The following is a 23,458-nucleotide window of genomic DNA, read 5'->3' as shown; positions in this document are numbered from 1 at the left end:
GTGAACTGGGGATCATAATCCTTAGCTTCAGAATTGCTGAGAAGATTAGGGCAAGCATTTCATTTAGTACTAGCCATGAGGCAGAAGCTCAATGCTTGGGTATGCCAGGACTCCTGGCAGCCCATTCTGTAACTCCATCCTGACTTTGTGCGTCCATCCAGCCAGTTCTCTGCTTGCCAGAATGGTGGAGTGAGCCCATCTACACCTCTGACTCTGCTGATATTTAGAGTCAAACTGAGGCACCCTCACTGCTGGGGAGACTTGGTTTCCTCATGTGTAAAAAGAGGTTAAGAAGGGTGACAACATCTTTTACCACTGTCGCAAAACACAAACGAAAGATGAGATGGAAGCACACTTGTTAAGATGTGAAACAGGACCCAAATGTAAATCACCATAATGATCTCCATCCTGCAATACTTTTCTTCTATACTACTCCCATTCCCATGGCAAGTTGCCTTCTCTAAGTTCTAAGCCAAATATAGTGGGCAGCACACACTTTGGTCTTCAATTATAACTTGTTTATTGCTGTTTCTAATTGTTTCATGTGTGGTCACCACTTTTCCTTTAAAATAATCATTTTAACCTCACTGTATTAATATTTACTGCAATAATGTTTATCATTGTCATCTATACAGTATTGTGGAGTTTTAAAACATACTATATATTTAAAATACATATTTCATCTGATCTTCAAAGCAACCTTGTGGAACAGGCATTATTATTCCTATTTTTCAACAAAAGAGAAAATTAAAGACCAAGAGGTAAAGTAATTTGCCTACAACCTCAGAACAACAGCAGACCTCGCAGATTTGAGTTTAGGAAGGCCAACTTCAAAGCCTGGTACCCTTTTCCTCTCTATATAGCCTCCTCTACTTTCTGGACACAAGTTGGTATGTAATAAATACTGAGGACAGTGACCATGTCATATATTTCTTTTGTGTCCTCCATGGATAGAACCTATCAGAGTGCTAGACACATAATAGCAAACAGGCCCTAAAAGCAGGGCCAGGACAATATTTCCTTTGTACACATTAAAACACATAGAGATGAGTAAAACATGACTTTGAACTCAAGGGGTTCCCAACCTTCTTGTGGGAGGACATGGACTGGGGGTGGTGGTGATACAACTATACACCAATAAATCTAAGAAAGGGAACAGTATTATATAGGAGAGAAGAACAGACATCAAACTGGATTTGAATTTTGGCCCTGCTAATTATTTATTAGCTGTGTGACTTTGGATAAGTTACTTAACCTCTCTGTATTGAAATTTCATCATCTATAAAACAGGGCCACTATTACTAGAGCACAGAAATGTGAAAATTAAAGACCAAGTGTAATCTACTTGGCAGTAGTTCAAAAAATTATCCTTCCAATTTGAAACAATGAAACTGTAATTTAAGAGTTTCACTGGGGATCTAAGTGGATGTTGATTCCTTAGTCCCAAAATGGTTTGGGGTCACCCTCTCATAAAATAGGGTCTCATTCCTCCCACAGAGCTGCCACTTGCCATCATTCATTCATCACTAAGCACAGCAAACCTGGACTCCCATCTCCACCTGCCTTTTATTTGAAATGTCAATTTTTAAAGAGTAGAGAGGTTGGAAACCCAATTTAACAAGCACGCTGGAACATTGTTTATTGCCTCCATAAACATGGCTTAGTGAGAATTACGGACTTAATCAGAGTGAACTTATCTCCCGGTGAAAAGGAACACTTTAAATTTCAGAAATGGCACCTTCACTGTGAAAAATCTCTTAACTTTTCAAACAAACTACAGGGGGTCTTAAACATATGGGCAGTAAAGGGCAGCCATTCCTATGATTTGTCTTGCCAAGGAGCCCTAAAGATCCATAACAACCTTAATGTCTAAGAAAAATATTTGGAAAATCATATTCAGGAGATATGTCTCTTAAAAACACCCAGAGGGTCTGCTGAGTGGGAAGTCATATATGTATGGTTGTTTGGGGCTGCCCAAAAGAAAGGACTCTAGAGTCAGAACAGGGACTATTTAATTAGCAAACATTCAGAAAGTCCATTTCTCCTCCTGCATGTAAAATTAAGCATCTAGCAATAGGTAATATTTTGGTGCCCTGCTTTTTGGAAGAGAGGTGTTACATAAATCCAAAAGGCTACTAAATGGTTTGTGTGACTTTTTTCCTTGTTAAAAAGTATTCCCAGGGGATGAGGTCCTGTGAACCCCAACTTCCCAATTTGAAGCTTCATTAGGGCTGGACCGATCGTTCCGGGAAAGGTTTTCATAAAGATGTCCCTGTCTTGCAGAGAACATTTCAACCTGGCTGCCAGAGGCAGGAAAGGCAACAGATATAAAATTTTATTATTTCATGCCCCAGTAGCAGCCAGGAGGACTTAATGAAATTGCCAAGATTTACAATCTGAAATAGCTATTGCACAGACAGATATGGTTAAAGGAGCTGCGCCCTCTGACCTTTCAACCCTTTGATCCTCACACAGCAGGTGGCCTGAGCCCCCTCCTGGGCATCTTCCCTCTCTTCCGACACTGTCCAATCTTGATGTGCAATAAGCCTGACCCTACACAGGTGACTCTCACGGTGCTTATCACCAGCAGCTGCTGTTAATGGAACGGCCAAAAATCACTTGGCCTTGGATTCTAACTCTGAGTGAGATGGTAGAAGAGTGATCTGCAGTGGAGTGTCCAAAAGGTGCTGAAATGAAGCTCAATAATTGAGCAACAAGTCTAGTTTTTCGGGAATGCTTAACAAAACAATGCCACAACCAAAAACTGTCCTTAGAAATAGATCCCTTGTCTCCTGTGATTTATACTTTGTTAGAAAAAAATCACCTTTTAAAAATAAGTCTAAAAAAAAAGAAAAAGAAAAAAAACCAACCCCCAAATCCCAAATGCATCTCTCAGAACTTCCCTAAAACCATGTGCAGCAAATTTATACCAATGAAAATCAAAACAATTTTTGGAAACCTAAAATTGACTGTTTTCAGTTCCATAAGATTTCATTTAAAAAACCCCATATGCCAAAATGTCCAAATTCTCTTATTTTTAAAAATTGGGATGACTTCCAAAATCATAGCTATCTTTTTCTTTCTTTCCCTTTTTTTTTTTTTTTTAAAGCTAGGGATGGATAATGTGCATATGTACTTATCAAGCTTCATAATTTAACCCATTCAGTCAGTACAGATTATTTGCAGTCAAATCAAATGCTGAAGAGGGAGAATGTAAATTTATTACCACTGGATTTACAAAACCTTGACTCCTCTGCACCAAACCTTAACAAATATTATATTTGACTAAGGAAGTGTCCAGAAGTGGAAGCAGCGCCAGTCTGCAGCATTTAGCTTTTGTCAAGATATTTGGGTTTATGGACAGAAGGATTTTAGGCAGGACACATAAACCTCCCTGTGGGATTCTGATAACTTCCAACCACAATACAAAGCTTTAATAACACTGTTGATAATACTTAAGCCCTGAGCCACTGCTTTCCTTTCTGAACAAACGCAGGGTGGTGGCCCCAATCTTTACCAGCAAAACCAAAGCTTGGGTCATTAACATCTGAATCCAATGGACAAAGAAAAACACCCATTCTTTTTGTACCTAATAGCCAAATATCTTAAATACTCTATTTTAAATTCATTGTGAAATTGGTTGAGAATTAAACAATATGTAAAGGGAAGTTTATAGACTACTTTTCATCATGCTTTTCTCTGTGGATATTTAGATTTAGTATAGAGAGTAGTTGGAGAAATAAGTTTAGCAGGAAAAAACATTATGGTTACTACAACACACAGTTTGATCACTTTGTATAAAACTATTATAACTCTATCTCTTAAGAGATGCAAATTGGAAATAATGTATTCATAATATCTACCACTGAGCAAGGGTTTACTAATGTGCATGACACTTTACCGTATCTTTTCTGTCTCTACTTTAAGGTAGGTGCCCCTGTTTTGCAGATGGGGTATTAAGAAGCAGATGCACAGAAGCTCACTGACTTGCCCAAGTTACACAGAGACAAATGGCAGAACTGGGATTCAAACTCAGGATCACTGTATGCCCTAAAAACCTACGGTCCACTTATCTTTTTCCCAACAGCAACCAAAACAAAAAACAAACAAAACAAACACCACGACATAATAATTTGTGCAGAAAATGTTGGATTTCCGCTTGCTTACACACTACTGTGGCCCATTTAAAGGCCTTCCGAATCAATTATTTTAGGTCATTAAGAGGAAGTTTAATTTGGTTGACAAACACCCCTACTGTGGTGACCTCACATATCAACAACAAATGCCTGGTGGTCACAAGCCCATACCTTCAGAAGGCTGAGCATGGTGTTAACTGAAACCACATGTGCTAGAATTCCAAGTGGGATTTGGCTAGGCCAAGGGTACCTTCTCTTCAATCATCACACTGCTGGGCTCTGAGCTCCCACAATGGCCCTGCCCCTAATCACTTGCTAGGAGTTCAGGAAAAGGAGTCACCAGTCCCATGTGGCTGTGCTCAGTTAAAAGAACCTTTAAACTAATTTCAATTTAGGAAGAGTCAAAATTACTAAAAAAGAAGAAAAGAAGGCTGAAAAAGAAGACAGAGCCAAATCTTATGTGGATGAACCATTTAACCTTTTTTTTTAAGGAAATTTTACCAGTTCTATACCCATATAATAGTGGTAATCACTTCCATTTATTTGACACCTACCCTCTGTCAGGCACCAGTCTGTGTGTGTTTTCATGTATTTTCTCATTTATTCCTCGTTAAAAAGTCCTGCAAAGTGGAAAATTTATCCATTTTACAAATGAGGAGTCTGAGGCTCAAAGAGGCATCTTAACATCCCTCCCCACTGCAAAACAGGAGCAACTACCTTAAATTCGGACAATCAGAAAGCATATGGCTAGAGCATCATACACATTAGTAGACCCTCATTCAATGGTAGATATTTTTAATAAAGTAATTCCAACAGGCATCTCTTAAGAGGGCAGTGTAATCATAGTTTTATACAAAATGGCCAAACTGTGTGATGTAGCAACCATCACTTTCTTTTTCCTATTAAACTGATTCTCCTTTAAACAAAAGAAGCTTGTATAGAGTCACCCAGGAGGAAGTGGTAGAGCTAGAATTTGAACCTAGGTCTTCATGATATCAGAGCCCAAGGGCTCATTTCACTGTGCTACACTGCTTCTCATATGCTGCTCCTAACCATTATTCAAAAGGAAATTGATTTGCCCAAGCTCTCCTGACCAACACTTTTTTTTCTTCTTTTCTTTCTGACTACAATTTAAAAAATTTTAAGTTTTCTTTGAAGTCAGTTTTAACACTGAGAAATGGAACACATACATAATGACAGCTAAGTGATGACAGGAAAATTGGAAAACAAAAGCATCAATAACGGTTTCACAATTCCTACTGGGATTCTCCCTCACAAATTACTCAGTTTTTCTAGTCTGTAACAGGGTTATCTCAATTCATAGGAGAACATTTCAGTCACAAAAAATTAGACTGAGAACGCACTGACTGCAAGAGATATTTAAATCAGCCAGAAGTGCTTATTCCTTTTGATTACATAAATTGCAACTAGAGCTTTAAACTGTTTTGTATTAACTAATTCCAACATTAGGATAAGTGGCATTTAAGAATCACCTCATTTTAAAAACAGATGCCAATGCAAAGATCAGCACTTCTAGGAGAAATCCATGAGGCTAAGTCCAAGACAATTGTCAACGCCTAAATTGAATGGAGCATGCAATATTTCACTCTGAATCCTCTGGATGTGACAGGGACTCTTATGTGATGATTATACACGAGAACAAATACCATGGTAAGGAAATTTCAGGAAAACTTTTCCATCTCCCCAAAAGGATACCCTGCATCCACTTTGCATTTCCCCTGTCCTCTACCCCTAGTAACCTGTATTCTAATTTGTCTCTTTTTTCTATGAGAAAATATTTTCTAATATTTTCTTTGTAATTACCACGAGGCTTAAAATTCACATCCTAAATCTGTAACAATCGTATTTGCTTTGGTACCAACTTCAATAGTATGCACACATTATGATGCCATACCCCTCTGTCTCTCCACCTTTATGTAGTTGTCACAAATTATGTGTTTATACATTATGAGTCCAAACCATTGATTTCGTATCACATTTTATGCATTTGCCTTTTGGGTCCTACAGGAAGTAAAAGGTGGAGATGCAAACCAGAAACTTAATAGTGAACAGCATTTATATTTGCCCTTGTCGTTACCCTTACCAGAGATCTTTGCATGTGCCTTTGATTTATTGCCTGTTGTCTTTTCCTTTCAAGCTGCAGGACTCCTTTTAGCATCTCTTATAGGACTGGTCTAGTGGTGATGAACTCCCTCAGCTTTTGTTTATCTGGGAAGGCTTAATCTCGCCCTCATTTTTGAAAGACAGTTTTGCCAGATACAGAATTCTTGGTTGGCAATTTTTTGCTTTTAGGACTTTAAATACATCATCCATAGTCTTCTTGCCTCGATGGTTTCCAATGAGACACTGGCATTTAATCTTAGTGAGGTTCCCTTATATGTCACACATTGCTTCTCTCTTGTAGCTTCCAGAATTTTCTCTATTTTTGGCATTTGACAGTTTGATTATAATATGTTATGACATGGTCTATTTGGATTTATCCTGTTTGGAGCTGGTTGAGTGACTTGGATGTGTACATTCATGTCTTTCGTTAAATTTGGGAAGTTTTTGGCCATTATTTAAATATTCTTTCTGCTTCCTTCTCTCTTTTCCTTCTGGCACTCCCACAATGGATATACTGATATGCTTGATGGTGTCGCACAGGTTCCTTAGGCTCTGTTCACTTCTCTTCATTCATTCTTCTTTTCTCAGACTGATTTCAATTGTTTTATCTTCAACGTCACTGATTCTTTCTTCTGCCAGTTCCAAACTGCTGCTGAACCCCACCAAGGATTTTTAAATTTCTATTACTGTACTCTTCAGTTCTGTTTGGTTCCTTTTCATGATTTCTGTCTCTCTATCGATATTCTCCTTATGTTCATCTATCACTTTCCTCATTTCCTTTAGTTTTTTGTTCATATTCTCCTTTAGGATATTTAGGATTTTTTTTTTTTCTATTGTTTTGTTTTTTCAAGTCTTTGTCTGATATGTCCCAGATCTGATTCTCCTCATTAAAGGATTCTAATGCTTTAATCTTCTCCTTTGCCTGGGCTATCACTTTCAGTTTCTTTGTATGTTTTATAATCTTTTATTGAAACCTCGACATTTTGATATTTTAACGTATTATCACTGGAATTTAGACACTTAGATGTCTGTTCCTTAAGCTTGTATCCAGCCAGTGTTATGACAGAGCATTTCTTGAATATCAGGAAATAACCCAAAAAATGAATAAATGAAAGGAAAAAAGAAACACCTTTTCCAGTCCTTGTGCTAGCACTCTCCTTCAGGGATTGTCCATACAATGAGTTTAGAGAATAGCTCCAGGCCAAAGTGTAGGGGTCTCTCTGGTCCTTTCTGCTCATAGGTCTTATCTTGGGCATGCACATGTGACCCTGGAAATTCCCCCAAATGTCCCCTCTTCCCTGGGAAACAGTTTCCTCATGGTCCAGGACATTGCATTATATGTCCTACAGCCAGCAATCCCTTACTTGACTGCTTTCCCCCAGGGATTCTGTAGGAGAGCTTGGTAGATGCCTTTTACAATGTGGGGCAAGTATTGGAATGGTGAGTCCCTCAGGCTACCACAAGACAGATTGGGCCAGACATATATTCTCCTACTATGTGCATGAGAGTTATGCTTCTCCTTCTGGAACCAGGATCAGGGCCTGGCAGTGCGGGCCAGCTGCCTACTGAGCTGGTGAAGGATGTAGAAGGGGCCAGTCAGGGCACCAAGAGCTCCTACCACTTCTGGGTAGTTTTTTTTTTTCATTCAGTGTTTGCCCTGTTACTGCAGTCATTTACCTGTTTTTCGAGCTTTGTAGTATAGTATTTTTAAAGAGCACTTTATATGTATTAGTTAATTCTCACAACTCTTTGAGATAAATCATATAATATGAATTTTAAATATGAGAAAACAAAACCTTGGCGAGGCCAACAGGACCTCAGTCAGAAGTGTACACAGAGTTTTTTACTGAAGGACTGAAAGGCCTCGCTCAGTCTCCAGAACACTGCAGGAAGGTCCTGCCCCATTCAGAAGGAAAGCTCAGGCAAAGATGGGAGCCTCTACCCAGGATCAGGTGAGACCAGGGACATAATCAACTTTATCTATGGGAGGACAGACAGAACAGAGGCTCTGGGGTCTGACAAACCCATGGTAGTTCAGGGACTAGATGCAAATTAGTTCACCACTCTGACCCTCAGCTTCCCCCTCAGCAAATGTGGATATTTCTTACTTTTCAGAGAGAGTCTGAGGAATGCTCAAATGTGAAAACAGGTAAAGTATCTAGCACTGTGTTTGGCAGTCAGCAAGTACTCAGAACATGTGAAAGTTTCTTTCCAATCTTTTTTTTCCAAAGCTCTCCCCATGAACCTATGAAACTACCAGGAGGAAATTTTCATGCAAATATTGCTTTTATATAAAACAGGAATATGATTACTAAGCACTAACAAATAAATCTCACATGGAATTTCTCAATTCTTGGGAGGATACTTATAAAAGGCTCCATTTATACCTGAATATAATTATGGCTCAGAGTTTTCCATGAATCATAGCATTTACAAATATGAACTACCTTTTACTACTGTATAACTGTGGAGCCCTGTGAAGAAGCAAAATAGTACAATGGTAAACAAGAAACACTCTTCTTCACTCACTTTGAAACTGCTTAAAAATAAATATTCAAAAACAGGAACAAAGGATTAAAGACTTTCTATGCCAGGGGTGAAAAATGAAAAGAAAAATACAGTTTAAATGGTGCTTACTCATTTGACAGAAATTCAGGTTCTTTGAGATGCAAAGGAAAAGAAATGTTACTTTTCTTGCCTGTTAATAAGTGAACTCTATTATTTTGTATAAAAAGTCACATAGTTAAACAGGGAGCCACACTGCAGACACAGACAAATGTGGCCTCTGGGTACTGTCCCCTGAATGGTGGAACTCAGTGCTCTTCTAAATACCTATGCATTTGTAAAACTAGACCCATGGCTGTTTTCCTAGATAAATGATGGTGAGAAAAAGAGAGGAATGCTGTGAGCTCAGCCTGTTCCCCCTTACGCCCATTAAATGCCTCCTGAAATTGCATTGGTTGGGTGGCTGAGCTAGCTAGAGGCCTGTGAACTTGGTACCTGGGTCTCATTCCCCTTTGAGCTGCCACTTAATATATAATCTAAATTTATATCCCCAAACTGGTGTATAGAAAGAACATCTAATGTACAAAAGTACTTGAAAACAGAGAGGAAAAGACAAAATCTAGTAAAAGTGGTACTTAAAACCCCAAAGAAAGCCATCAATATAAACACCTCTTCCATGGGTTGGTAGCAAGGGAACCATTTAAAAGTTCAGGTTTGAAACGCTAATATATCTGAATTTTATGTACAAGGTTTTGGTGTGTAATTGACTTAAGAATTACCTTGATCTTTACAAATATCAATTTACTTTATTAACATGTTTAAGCAGTTTCCAAGCATTTTATATGGAAGGACTGTTTTTCTAATGGCCCAGAAGGAGAAGGCCTGACCATGTTCGTCCCCTATTTACACCCTCCAATGGCTCTCCATTGCCTTATAAAGTTCAAACTCTTTCACACGGCTTACAAGGCCCTGGATATCTGGCCCTTGCCTGACTACTTCTGATCTCCCCTTCCCTTCAGTTCTGTGCCCGTATCAGACAGTAAACTACTCATACCTCCTGGAAAGTACCATGGTCTGCACCTTAAGTCTTTACAGATGCTGTTCCCTCTTCCCCTGGTTTACCTAATTCTTTTTTATCTGTTAGGTTCTAGTTTAGGCATTCTCTTTCTCTGAGAAGTGTAGCCCACAAAGATAGATTCAGTTTGATGTCTATCTTACCAGAGCCTATGGCATCTCAAACTCACTGCAATTACTTTCTATTGTCTGTATCTGCCCTAGGCAAAACTCAGAGGGCAGCTATTATGTCACATTCACTATTTTATAGAGCTCCCTTGTATTGTATAGTGTCTGAAATACAGGGGCTCTCAAAACATGACGTAGAAGGGAGCATATACTGAGGGCCTATACTACATGTCAGATACTGGGGTAGACAGGATTCATTTACTTAATCTTTAATGCAATTCTAAGAGATGAGTATTAACTGCTTTTATTGATGAAGAAAGAAAGATACAGAGAGTCCTAGTATTTTGCCTGAAGTTAACATAGCAGGGGTTGGTACAGTGCCTCCAGTATTGTAAACTTGGACAAAACGGGGCAGGAATAAATTATTTTTGTTGAAACTCTCTTTCCCTAGGGAATGAGGAAGATGACCCTTGGAGTCTAAGGGTTCCTGAAACAAAATTTCAAAGTAATCCACCTAAAAATATAAATGGTTTTAAGGCCACTGAGGAAATATTAACAGCAATGGTTGCTGGCATTTGTTGAGCTCTTTTTGTGCCAGACACTGTGCTAGGCACTTGGCATGCATGCTCGCACTGGATCCTCCCAACAATCCATAAGGGAGAAGTGGCCATTATCCTCACTTTACAGGTAAAAAGACAGAGGGAGAGAGGTCACTTACTTGCCCAAGGTCACAAAAGTAGGAAGTAGGGGAGCAAGAATCCAGATCCCACGTTCTAACTGCTACACTTCCTTGCCTCTGTGTATAGGTAAAGCTTCATTTACAAGCTAATCTGAGACTCCTGGAACTCTGTCATTACTATCACCTTTCCTTCCTCCTTCTGGATTGTTCTGCCACCAGGAATGATAGAGAATACCTTCTAGATACATAACTTATATCACTCTGAGATTTGTACATAAAGCATTGCTTGTGAGGCTAAGGAGAGGAAGGTCTTCATTTATCAAATAGAGGAAGCACTAACCTGAACTGGCACTTGCTACCAGAAGAGGGGCTGCAGAAATGCCTCCTGAACTCAGAACTGAGATCACTTCAGAGAAAGGAAATAGTCACTTTGTAATCTGGCCATCTTTCTGGATTTCTTAGCTGCCAGCTAACATGATCATTCTCTCCAAGAATAAACTCGGCCTATGCCAATACCTTTGGGTTTTCTGCTAACTTACCACTAGCCTTAAATTAACGTGTAAATGAGGGTAAGAATATAAAAGGCAGAGGGAGAGATAAGGATGAGTTATAAAGTTGTCAATTTGAAAGGAAGATGAACTATTTAAGGTGAGTGGGCTCCCATTTAACAAACAGCAACAGTATCCAGTAGAAGCATGAAGACCAGAATTAGGTCTTTCCCCAAAATAACCTTTTTTTCAAATGAGAACACTAGGTTATAATTTAAGTTATATTTCTCTTTGTGTAACAAATTTAAATGTCATAAAAATGGTTAAAAAGTCTTCCTATGGTAGCTTTTTCTAAACTTTTATGAACATCTGCCACATTCATTTGAAGTTTAAAAAATTCTGGCACATATGCAAAGGCATAATAAGGTGCCTATAGCTTTCAAGAAGAAATAACAAGACAGTCAAAAATAAGCCTTTTGCTGAATTGCCAGTAAGAAAACTAGTATGCGAGAAGAGATGGGCCTTCCCAAACTCTTTCCTTAAAGAGCTTTCCTTTGGCCCCAGATAGGCGCTCTTCTCCAAGCTTTACAGTTCATGATTCCTGAAGGAAATGTTGGGGGAGGGAAGAATCTCTTTCATATGAAGGGTATAATAGAATCAGATGAACTCAATCAGAAAGCACTATCAGCGTACCCTGAGTCTAAGCGGAAATCCATGGGAGGAGATTAGAAGACTGAATTCCAAGATTTGGTTAGTTCACAGCTGTGCAACATACTCCGGAAATGCTTTTTTTTGTTTGGAAAATATCAGCTGACTCCAACAGTAGGGTGGCTACTATCTTTGTTAATTTTTTAAGAGCTGAGTGCACTGGAGTTCGGCATGGAAAACTCCTCCCCAGCCAATCAACAGAGCTATGATCTATCTTGGCTAGTGCTTCCCAAACCTTCTCACTTAAGGCACTTCAGAGGCTGAGCAGAGTGGACCTGTGCAAAACTCTGTTGCAAGTTTTAGCTCCAAACTTTATGTGTATTTTGCATTACATGCTTTACTACAAAAGGCCTTGGTTTTTATGGTTTTACTTAGAACCATATAAAAAGAATTTAAAAATTTAATCCTCCCATCTTTAAGTAAAATTATGGCACTGAGTTCCCAGAAAACTGTGATGCCTATCAGAGGGCTTTTAAATGCCTTCCAAATTTCAGCTTTCCAAGTATTTCCTCAACCTTTCTTTTCAGAAAGCTTTTACTGAGAATGTACTAACTGCTTGGAGGTCTGCTAGGTGCTGAGGATACTAGAGTGGATGGAGTAAAGTCCTTGTTCTTAAAGAACTCATGCTCAAGAGGATGACTGAGGCAACAGGGACACAAGCAGTTATCATCCAGAGCAAGAGGTATAGAAAATGAGAGAAGAACACAAAATGGGAAGACTTCTTAGAGGAGATGGAGAAGGGCAGAGTATTTCCAGGCAGAGGTGGAAGAATGTGGCTATGTTTAGAGATCAGTGAGAACACTGGCTAAGAAGGGACAGTAATAGGACAGGTTTGAGAGCAGTGGAAAAGCTGCAGAACTCAGGGGCAATGCAGAGGGCTGTTGGAAAGGGGGCACTAATATAGGGACTATGGACTGAAATTCACATTCACTTTTTTTACCTTGAGGACCTAGCAAAATGCTTGGAACATATGAGGCCCTCATTTTGCTTATCAAATAAATGAATAAGGCTTTGTAAGAATTCAGGAAAGCAAAGCAAAGTGTCAATGAAGGCAGTGAAGAAGGAAAAGAGATGAAGGACATTTCAGAGATTTGATGACTATTTCAAGAAAAAGATTGAGGAAGAGTCGTACAAAGCCATGCTTGACTTGTCTTAGGGGTGCTATTCAGAGGGACTGGGAACCCTGGAATGGGAATGGAATGGCTGTGTGTGTGTTTGAAGCAGCTGTAGTACATCTAGGTGACGTTCAATTGGCATTTGAAAATTCAGACCAGAAGTTCAGACAGACAGGCCAGTGCTAGAATCAGAGAGAAGAGTCATTGATATTGACTTGGTTGCTGAAACGAAAATAAAGCCAAGATGGGAAATTTGGAGAAAGTTGAAGATGCCGGGATGCTAAAAGGAGTCTGAAAGGTAGGAGGAAAGGCCAAAGAGAACCGTGTACTCTGATAGACCAAAAGGTCTTTAGATGGTTTCAAACTCTACAACAATTGGCACTGAAAGTCTAATAGAAATGACTCACTTTTAATTTTAATATTTCATAGAGTGGTTTTGAATATAATCCCAAACTTGACAAAGGTAAAACACAGAAGAAATCTCTTCAATCTGATCTAAATACATCATCCAAGAAAGTCCATAAACTGTGTACTGTATGTGCTTAGGGCTGGGTGATGACAGGGAGGAACTGTTAACAGAATGTAGGAGCCACATGGCTGTCCTGTCAAATTAGAAATTTGAGCAGATTTTTGTGGTCTATTTTGATCAAGATTCTCAATGTCAAACAAACAGGTTTTTCGATAACCAACTTGTTTCATTTTCGTAAGCACAATAGCACAGTGTGCAACAGATAGTGAAGAAGCAGGTGGTCCTCGTCGACGTGAATGAAGGGAACAGAAGAAGAGAAGTAGCACTTCCTTTAAGACATGCAAAGCATCATCACAGGCGGACATGGTTTTAGATTTTCCCTCTGAGAGCTTATCTCCTCTGTAAAACAGGCAATATCCCCCTCCCACCTCCACTCTGCTCTAGTGCAAATTTAAACTCTTTCCTAGGGAGGGAAAGGGTTAGAGTTCATGTGTAACTTGGTTTAAAGTTAAAAAAGCAAAGAATAGTCCTTTAAAAGAATTCCTATATAATTGCTACAGCCATACAGAAAGCAATTTGGCATCAGATTCCTAGCTTTGAACAAGTATTTCTACTTTAGGGGTTCTATGGTAAGGAAATAAGTAAAAATGCAGATAAAGATGTTCATTGCAATGCTATTTATAATAGTGAAAAATTATAAACAACTTAAGTGTCTCACAATAGGAAAATGGTTAAGTTGTGATATTTCCAAAAATGGGATGACAGGTAGCAAATAAAAATTAGTATTACTGAGAATGGATTTAAAAAAATGTAGAAATCCCTGTGCCCTAATGTTAAGTAAAATAAAGACATAAAAGTGTATATATAGCTAACCTATCAATTATGAACATTTATACAAAAAAATATATTCATGGAATATAGACTAGGAGGAACAATAGTAAAATGCTAACAGTAGCTGAATCTGGAAAAGTGGTACTGTGGATAAATTTTAGTTTTCTCCTTTATACTCCCACATACTTTTTTAAAATCATGTTTTCTACAATGAAATAGTGTAATATTTTTATAGTGACTTAAACGAACATCATTCTGAAAAGCGAAACATTGCCCTTCCCTCATTCAAACCCTTGAAGAACTGTTTTCTCCTGCCTCTTCTACCTCCACTCCCTCATTCACAAACATCGACACTCTTAAGGAAAAGTGGAAAAACACTGAAAACAAGATGCCCGTGGAAAGTGTCTAAGTTGAATGCTAAACTGTGGGCACCTGAAAGGGGACTGATCCTAGGTGTCGCTTCCACATGCAGAGCTGTAAATTCAGATCCCGTGCCATTTTCACTCTCATGTAGCAAAGCAAAATTCCAAATAGAGAGATCTGGGGAGGAAAGAAGCCAACTTACCTCCATTAAACTTAAATGGATTCCTATGAGGTAGGGCATGGGAGCACTGTGAAGAAAAACAGAGACACACAGCTGCTTTAATGTCTGTTGTTTCTGACAGAAAATTACAGATGGTTCACTATTTGGAGAAAAACTGTTTTAATAAACGTATGCACAGTTACATTTCCTTTCACAACAAAAATCCTAATATGACATTTTCTTCCCAAGCTAGAAACTTCAGAAGAATTTCAAAATGCGGGCAAGCACTGGAAGCAGCATGGGTTGGTAGGAAGAGCACCAGTCTTGGTGTTAGTCTCCAGATAGCAGCTATGTGACTGCAGAGCCTTGATGGTTTTACCTGTAAAATGGGTTATTGGAATCTAACTGGCAGATTGCTATTAGAATGGGAGAAAATTACATGTCAAATGATTAGTATAGTTCCTCATGCAAATGAGAACTATTAGTGCTACAATTATAACAGAAAAGGCAGTTAACAAGGTCAAATGCAGGGCATGATTTTCATTGGCTATTTCCTTCTGCCATCAGGAGTTCTGATCTGTTCATTTTGACTGGACAAAGTACTTGGAGATATGCCAGCAGGTATCTCCTCATCAAATACACACATGCCATCAATGATACCACAATTCAAAAAGCGTCTTTCAAACATTTCATTTACAGGGCAATGAGTTCCCTAAATGACTTAGCAGGGAATAAGAACCCAACTCCAAGTTTTAAAACCTGACTGTTTTGGATTGATTCTCCCTTCCTTGGTTTTAGGGGAGGAGGGAAGGAAGGAGAGAGAGGGTGTTTGTGTGTGTAAATTTGTGTACACATTGTCCTTCATAATGCTACCTATCAATGATAAATGTCCTAGGGATTGGATGAGGAACTTTAAATGCGTCTTTTCTATTCCACACAACAATCTCATAATTTAGGTATTATTAATCCCATTTTATAGAGGAGGAAACCAACCTGGAGAGACTAAATTGCTTGCCTTTATGCCACAAAACTAAGTAAAGAGTAAACCTGGGATTTGACTCCAGAGGACATGTTCCTTCCACTGTGCCACACTGTCATCATGATACTGAAACTAAATCCTCAGCCCCACTGCCGTACAATCATCTTTTCCTTAGGGGAGGGTCAAGGAGTAGAGAGGAACTTTACTTTTGTCTCTCCAGCATATGCTGCGTCTTGTGAAAGGTGCAGAGGGTATTTTAGGAACCTAGAAGAAAGGTACCTGGTTCAGACTGGGATGACCAGGAACCTTTCCTTTGGGGCAGCTGAGGAAGTGGAGGTAGACCAACATGGAGGCTCTCCTGGGGACAAGGCTAGGAAACAAGGAGTGGTAAGAAATAAGGCAGGAGAAGTTTGCTTCCAACTGAATACTAAGGCTTTATCTAAATGCAGTGGATATACAATGAAGGTTGTTAAACATCAGGTGTACATTTTAAAGTTGTTCAAATCTTTAAAAATAAGGGTGCAATTCTCTTATTATCAAATAAAATTCTTCAAGCAAAAATCCTTTCCCAGAATAATTAAAAATGTCCTCCTTACTACAGATCTGAGCAGTAAGATATCTTGGGAGCTTGTAAAACAGACTTGAATATTAGCAGCACAGTTTGGGAACTATTCTTCCAGAAGATTTCTGTATTTGATAACAGCCCTAGAAAGAACTATACACAACTGCAATAAAAGTAAAGTTGTCCTTTTTCTTTCCTTTTCTTGCTAGTCTTCTTTTTCTTTTTTTTTAAGCATTTGCTGTGTACAGTTGGCTTCTCTTCACTTCTAGGAGCAAGCAAATGCCCTATGATTTTTTTCCTTTAAAACTGTAAACCATTAGTTTAGCTGCCAGCTACACACATACTCAAACTTCCCAGTGTGCCTGGCTCTGCTGTGCAAGCATTTTCCAGTGTACACTGAAACAAATGTTTCTAATTAAGCAGCTTCAGGAATACGGCAGCTTCAATGTCAAAAATACAAAGTCTGAACCCCGGCAGGAAGTCTTAAGACTGCAAATGTCTCATCTAGTGGAACCTTGCCTAATGTAATGAAAGGAAGCAGGAAGAGTGCAGAATTCCCGAAAAATGGCACTTATTAACGTGTCCAGAAGCAAAGCCTAACTCACAGTAGGACGAAAAACTCAAATCCATAATATTTAACCAAATCTTATCAACTTTTTCAGTTCCTACATTTAATCATGCAATTGACCGAGGACCTGAGTTTTAATTAGAATTTCAGAACTGAAATTAATTTCCAACAAATGAATTAACGTAGTGAAAAGGCATTCAAACATGTGTGAGAAAAAGGTAAAAATAAATACCTACAGCAAAAGCCCTGGTATAATTTAACCACAGGCTTTTATCTGAAAAAAGCAAAAAAACAAAACAAAACACACACACAAAAAACACACACACAAAAAAAGAAAACTAGAATTTGAAATATGTAGGCTTAATGCCATGCCCTTTTGTCCTGCAATAAAATCAATGATGCCCTGAAAGAGAGGAAAAAGGAGCCTTACAGAAGTGATTGCAGATGTAAGATGAAACAAAGTGGGACCCACTCTTTAGGCATTTTTAAGTAGGCATTTTTAAAACCCAATAATTTCCCAAAGAATAATTATGGCCTATCACAGAAACATAGTTTCTTAGCCAAGTATTGTTAGGGCTACAACTGCTCTGTATTTAGAAAATATTTCAAACACATTTATTCTGAATTCATAGCAGTTCCATGTTTTGTATAAATGCAAATTTGAACAAATACCTTTTACACTGCCATCATTGCTTAAAAAGCCTCAAATACCTCCCCAAATCTACTGCATTTTTGCTCTGCAAATATACTAATTACAAATTCCAAGTGTAAGGAGGGAGAGGGAAGAAAAAGAAACCCAGAGTCTCTTTAGCATCTCAATGTTGCAAAAATGTAATTGGGTAATTATAGGTATGTTCTGAAAACAATTTCTAATCTCCATACACTTCAGGAGTTATTGCAGTTACTGACTTATATTCTTTGGAAACCTGTTTTTGTTTGTGTGTGTGTACGTTGTTTTATTTGTTTGTTTTACTATAAAGAGAAATAGGGGGATTGGATGGATAGAGTGGGGACCATCCACCCATGATTACATCATCTTAACAGAATTATGTCTATTTTTGCATATTCCCCCTCATTATTGAAATTATAGAGTGAGATTATAGTATTTTCTTAATGCTACATTAGCATTTCTCATATTGTTTACAGTCTTTGTGTTTATTATTTTAAAGACTACACAATATTCCACCAAGTATGGATATACCATAATTCATTGAACCATACACCTAGAGTTAGACATCAAGTAGTTTCCAACTTTTCACTATTTTAAGTAGTACTTAAAACGAACAGGGAAGCGGATTTGGCTCAACAGATAGAGTCCGCCTACCACATAGGAGGTCCAGGGTTCAAACCCAGGGCCTCCTGACCCGTGTGATAAGTTGGCCCATGTGCAGTGCTGATGCGCACAAGGAGTGCCATGCCACGCAGGGGTGTCCCCTGTGTAGGGGAGCCCCATGCGCAAGGCGTGCACCCTGTAAAGAGAGCCGCCCAGCGTGAAAAAAGTGCAGCCTGTCCAGGAGTGGCGATGCACACACGGAGAGTTGACTCAGCAAGATGAAGCAACAAAAAGAGACACAGATTTCCAGTGCCTCTGACAAAAATATAAGCAGACACAGAAGAACACACAGTGAATGGACACAGAGAGCAGACAACGGGGTGGGGGGGAGGAGAGGAAGGGGAGAGAAATAAAGAGAAATAAAAAAAAAAATAAAATGAACAATTTCATGTACATGAGTTCTTAAATATGCAAATACTAAGTCAAAGGGCAGGACTGTTTTTGTTTTATACATACATACATACATATATATATATATATATATATATATATATATATATATATATGCATATTTCGATATATCCTGGCAAAATATTTTCCAAAAGAGAAGTACCTTCCTCAGTGGAATCATTCAGGAAATTGCAAGGGCTACTGTAACCCATGAGCCCAGGAGCTGCACATGACTGGTGTCAAATGTCCAAATGGATTCTCTCCCAGCCCCTGGCATGGCTGGCACCACTGGACTCTCTATCACCTAGAAGGGGATTTCTTGTTCAGCCCTGGTTCTGAAGGACACTTGGCTCCAAGATATCTCATAAACCCTTGGTGAGGAAAGTTGAGACTCAATAAAGAATGTGAGAGGCTTGACAGACATCACCTCTATCATGGGGGTTTCTAACTCCTGAACACACTCTCTTGTCACCTATCTATTCCACTGAGTTTAGTAGGGTTCCTTACCAATCTCTTTGGGAATGCGCTTCTACTCTTCATTTTATATACCACCAAACATGAAAAACTACCAAGTAAACTATGATTAACTGCTTTCTTATCACTTAGAATTCTGATTTTACATTTGTTGAAAGAGCTCTTAACTTTAGACCAAATTTTTAAACCATTTATCAATCGTGGGCATACTAAAAAGGAAAAAAAGAGCAAAGGAAATTGGTTAAATTATTTCTAAAAAACTTCACACTCAGAGTCTAACTCATCTGAATTATCTTCTGTCTCAGAATCATTAATGTCCATGTTTTTCCACAGAGAATCCCAGTAACAAAATATAGAAATTCATATACTAGGTGCTACCTTTTTTTTTTATTTTTAGGTCCTATAAAGAACTTATTTGTTGTTTTTCAAGAAAATATGAATGCAAATATCTGCTTCTCTAATAGCAAGTGGACACCTTGCTTCTGCTCTGGTGCCTTTCAGCATTCACAGTGACTTTGCATTTCCCTGCTGAATTATAGTGCAATTTTGAAGACATTTTACACTTGATCTTGGCCAAAAGGCTCCGAAGTGACTGAAGACATTTAAAATGGCAATTAAACACAACACATGCAGAACCAACAACACACAAATTAAAGCAGAGATAATATTAAAAGCTATGACCAAGATCATGCACAGGCAGGCCATGACAACTGCATGAAATTGTTGTGTGGCTGACAGCGACTGTAGGATGTCCTTGTGCACCTTATCGGAACTAGGCCTGGGAACTCTGGGAATTATTGCACTATCAGACTTCATGAGTTCCATCCTAGAAGAGTAAAAGCTACTTTTTGTTCCCTCTCCCCTGCAAAGGAAAGGGCTTCTGTTCCCGGTGTCAAGGCAATGACAACATAATGACCTTCACCTGAAAGGTTATCTTTAGTTTGAACCCTCCTAAGGGGAAAATGAACTAATACTTATTGAGCTGCCATAATCAAGCCTCTGGGCCAGCACTTTCATGTTTTACTTACATATATAATTCTGAAACCAACTCTGCCAGGCAGGGTTATTATCCACATTTTCATATTGGGAAGAAGGAGCAGAAAGGTGATGTAATTTGCCCAAGGTCACGTAGCTTAAGCGATGAAGCCAGAATTCAGACTCAGGGCTGTTGGACTGAAAACCCATGCTCTGACCATACCTTCACACAGCTCATATTCTATAGGAAAGCCAAAAGGAAGCCAGTGCTGGTATACCAAGACGGCTATTCACCCCATTCTCGCATGAGTTGTGGGCCTGTGGTGCACAGCTCTTCTCTTACAGGTAAGTCCCATTGCATGTGCTCATGAATTTGCATGAATATGGATACTGCAGTCTTATTAATGATCCGATAGTCCCCATTCATTATTACTGTACTTTCACAATTTGTCTAATTCCTTTCCCCCAGATAACCAGAGCCCTCTTAATTATGTTCCCCTGAGGTGAGTGGCTACTAATTGGAAAAGAGTCAGGAGAAATAAAAGAACACTGGCTGTTCAAATACATAAAATACAGCTCCCCAAACAAAGGGGGAGGAGTGTTAACGGGTAGGAGATCCCCCCTAACTCCCACTCTCCCACAGATGAGTTTCACCTCTTTGACATCAAAAAGGAAGGAATAAGGCTTAGGGGTGCCCAAATTCGGAAAGTCCTCTACTTTTCTTTTTTCCACCCTCCCCCCAACATTATAAATCCATAGCTAGCATTACTATATATATACCACTGCACCCATCATACCTCAGAGGCACAACACCTTCTTAACCAAATACCCTGATCTATAAAGGAGATCCCACAAGTCTTTCCTTTTCAAAAAAAAAATTTGAAAGAGGAGGTAATCTTTTGGGTTTTGTTTTTTTTTTAAAGAAACAAAATGTAAACACAGCTTCTCAATTCTGCTCTGAAATAATAAGGCCTGACATTGTTAGGGAGGTTAAAGGACAAAAGGATGGGAGAAAGCTCAAGAAGGAAGACCATATAACACTATGATAAATAATCATAGTTTTGGTCTTACTTATGATGCTGGAATGGCCAGTGTTGCACAGGGCAGCCACCGTTCACTGTGAATTTGCTTGTTCACTGTGAATTTGCTAGGAGCTAGCACCAGGCTAAGTGCTTGCAGGAGTTTTCTCACTGGATACCCTGCACAACAGTAGGAGATAAGTAATTATTATTACTGCCATTTCACAGTGAAGAAACTAAGGTTGGGGAAACTAAATAATTTACCAGGGTCACACAGCTAGCAAGTGGCAGAACTGAGACTAGAACCCAACTCCATTCTACTGAGACGAACTATCTCATTGTTTTCCAGGAGACAGGCATTTACATAGCTGGTACAAGAAGGAATGGAAGGCGGTTAGGAGTTTTCTTCTAAACTGCTCCTGAGGGTAGGCCCTCAGCTGTGCCAAGTCCCTCCCTCGCCTTTGAACCCCTTAGCTCCAAACTTGCCTCGGAGCTCTTAGTCACCTGATGTCCCTATGGCCTGCAGTCTGGCTCTTCCTTGAAGTCCTACTGATCCTGGGCTGCCTGGCAAGTGCCATTTTGCTCACCCTAGTGGCTGCTAACAGCTCACTTCTAGAGGTTTTTGTCTGGGTTACCTACTTGGCATAAAAAACATGCTAATTTGTACAGTTATTCTAGATTGTCAATCAACAGGAGAAATGATCCCGTTTCCTGTGTCCTAGAGGCTAGCACAATGCCTTGTGCAGAGCAGGAATAATAAAGGCAGAGTAGACACTAGATCGCAAGAGCTGTGTGGGATGCTCTCCTTCCCTGATCTCATTTAAGCCTCAAATAATCCAATTTATATCGTCCATTTTATAGATTAAACAAACAAAAATGGATCCTTCGAAAGGTTAAGAAAATGTGTCCATGGTCATGCAGTTAAATGGTGATTCTTGCCCAAATTCTTGTACTTCAAAGTCCCATAGTATTACCTTCTTAATTTTAACTTTTCTTAACCATTTTCTACACTTAAGAAAAAATGGCTGTTCGATCATTGAAGCTAAAACATAAAAGAGCAAGGGGATACTTCGTAGCCAGAATAAAACTACATTTGCCTTGCTATCTAGAATTAATTCATTGATACTCCTTTTTGCTCTCAACAGGGCTTAGGACAGTTTTTATGAATGTGCCCATTATAGCAAGCAAAGGAGGAAAAGAAGTAAGGGCAAAACGGAAAAAAAAACAGAAGCTGTGGGTGAGGTTAGTACTTCAAATGCATGCGGCGAGGTTCTGTACACCTGCTGGGATAACCACAAATTTGGCTTTGAGCTCTCTAGTTGCCAACCCAAAGAGGGAAACAGGATCTGTAACACAGTTTGTGGTGTCCATAAGAGAAAAATAAACTAGTCACCCAGGAGCTTGAATTTTTAAAAGGCAGCTGGGAAGAGGAAAGAGAGAAAACTAACATCTTATGGTATATTTTATTTTTCATATGTTGGTCAGTCAATCAAAGAATATTATTATGTGTCAGGTACCATGCTGGGCTGGGGATGGAGGAGAGAAAAAAATAGATCTGATCCCTGCCTATCTGGAGCTTACAGTTAATAGCAGACATTAAATAAGCAAATTACTCTCTATGTGCAAACTGTAGCAAGGAGACTTCCAAGGTGCTATGGGGCACATACCCAGATCTAAGATGATCTCATTTCATCTTCACAGCAATCTTGAAAGCCTTATCTCCATAATTTACAGAGGAATCTATGGCTCAAAGAGCTTAAGTGACTCGACAAAGGTTACAGCCAATGAAAGGCAGAAAATATGGCTTGCAAAGTAGAGCTGGTAAAAATGTATGAGTTAAGCAAGATTTTCTTAAGGGAAAATATATAACTTCTTTTCTGGTTTCCAACCCAACCCTCTCTGATTTATGAGCATTAATAGAGGATAAGGATCTGTGAACTGGTCATGAACGATTCTAGATCAGGAAAGAAGGCAGAGTTTTCATTTGTGGTTTCAGAAGCCAGAGCATCACAATAGTAGAAGTAAGCTCGGGTTGAGCTCAAGGTGGAGATGGGTTGCTAATGCAAGACACATGTACATCACTGGAGCTGACTGGTGAAAGAGGGAGGAGAGAACACATGCCCTTCCGAGTGTGGCCCTGTGGCTTCCTGGGGTAACCTATGGCAGGGGGGAGGGGAGATGCCTTCTAGAGCTCCAAGCCACTGGACCCAACTGAAATGAACACATGAGTTACAAAGATAATGCCTGGAAGAAAACCCAGAAAGGTCAACATCAAAGCCTGGAATGGCCTACCCTTTTGATGTCTCCTCAGTCGACCGGAAGGAGACAGACTTGGAAAATATCAAGAAGGGCTCGATGGCTAAGACCACTGCAGCAGGAGAAGTTAATCACAGAGGAA

General features: G+C 39.2%; 1 protein-coding gene across 5 annotated transcripts in view; it reads right to left on the bottom strand.

The window, feature by feature from the left end:
- The window catches only part of DENND1A (DENN domain containing 1A), a 615,092-nt gene that overhangs the window by 222,353 nt on the left and 369,281 nt on the right, over positions 1-23,458 (bottom strand). For all 5 annotated transcript variants that reach the window (XM_058302406.2, XM_058302408.2, XM_058302405.2 and 2 more), the window contains exon 11: positions 14,803-14,848. In XM_058302406.2, the coding sequence (XP_058158389.1) occupies positions 14,803-14,848 (46 nt within the window). The remainder of the gene's footprint in view (positions 1-14,802; positions 14,849-23,458) is intronic.

The sequence above is a fragment of the Dasypus novemcinctus genome, chromosome 8 (assembly GCF_030445035.2).
Source record: "Dasypus novemcinctus isolate mDasNov1 chromosome 8, mDasNov1.1.hap2, whole genome shotgun sequence".
Lineage (NCBI taxonomy): Eukaryota > Metazoa > Chordata > Mammalia > Cingulata > Dasypodidae > Dasypus > Dasypus novemcinctus.
This window is presented reverse-complemented; position numbering and strand designations above follow the sequence as displayed.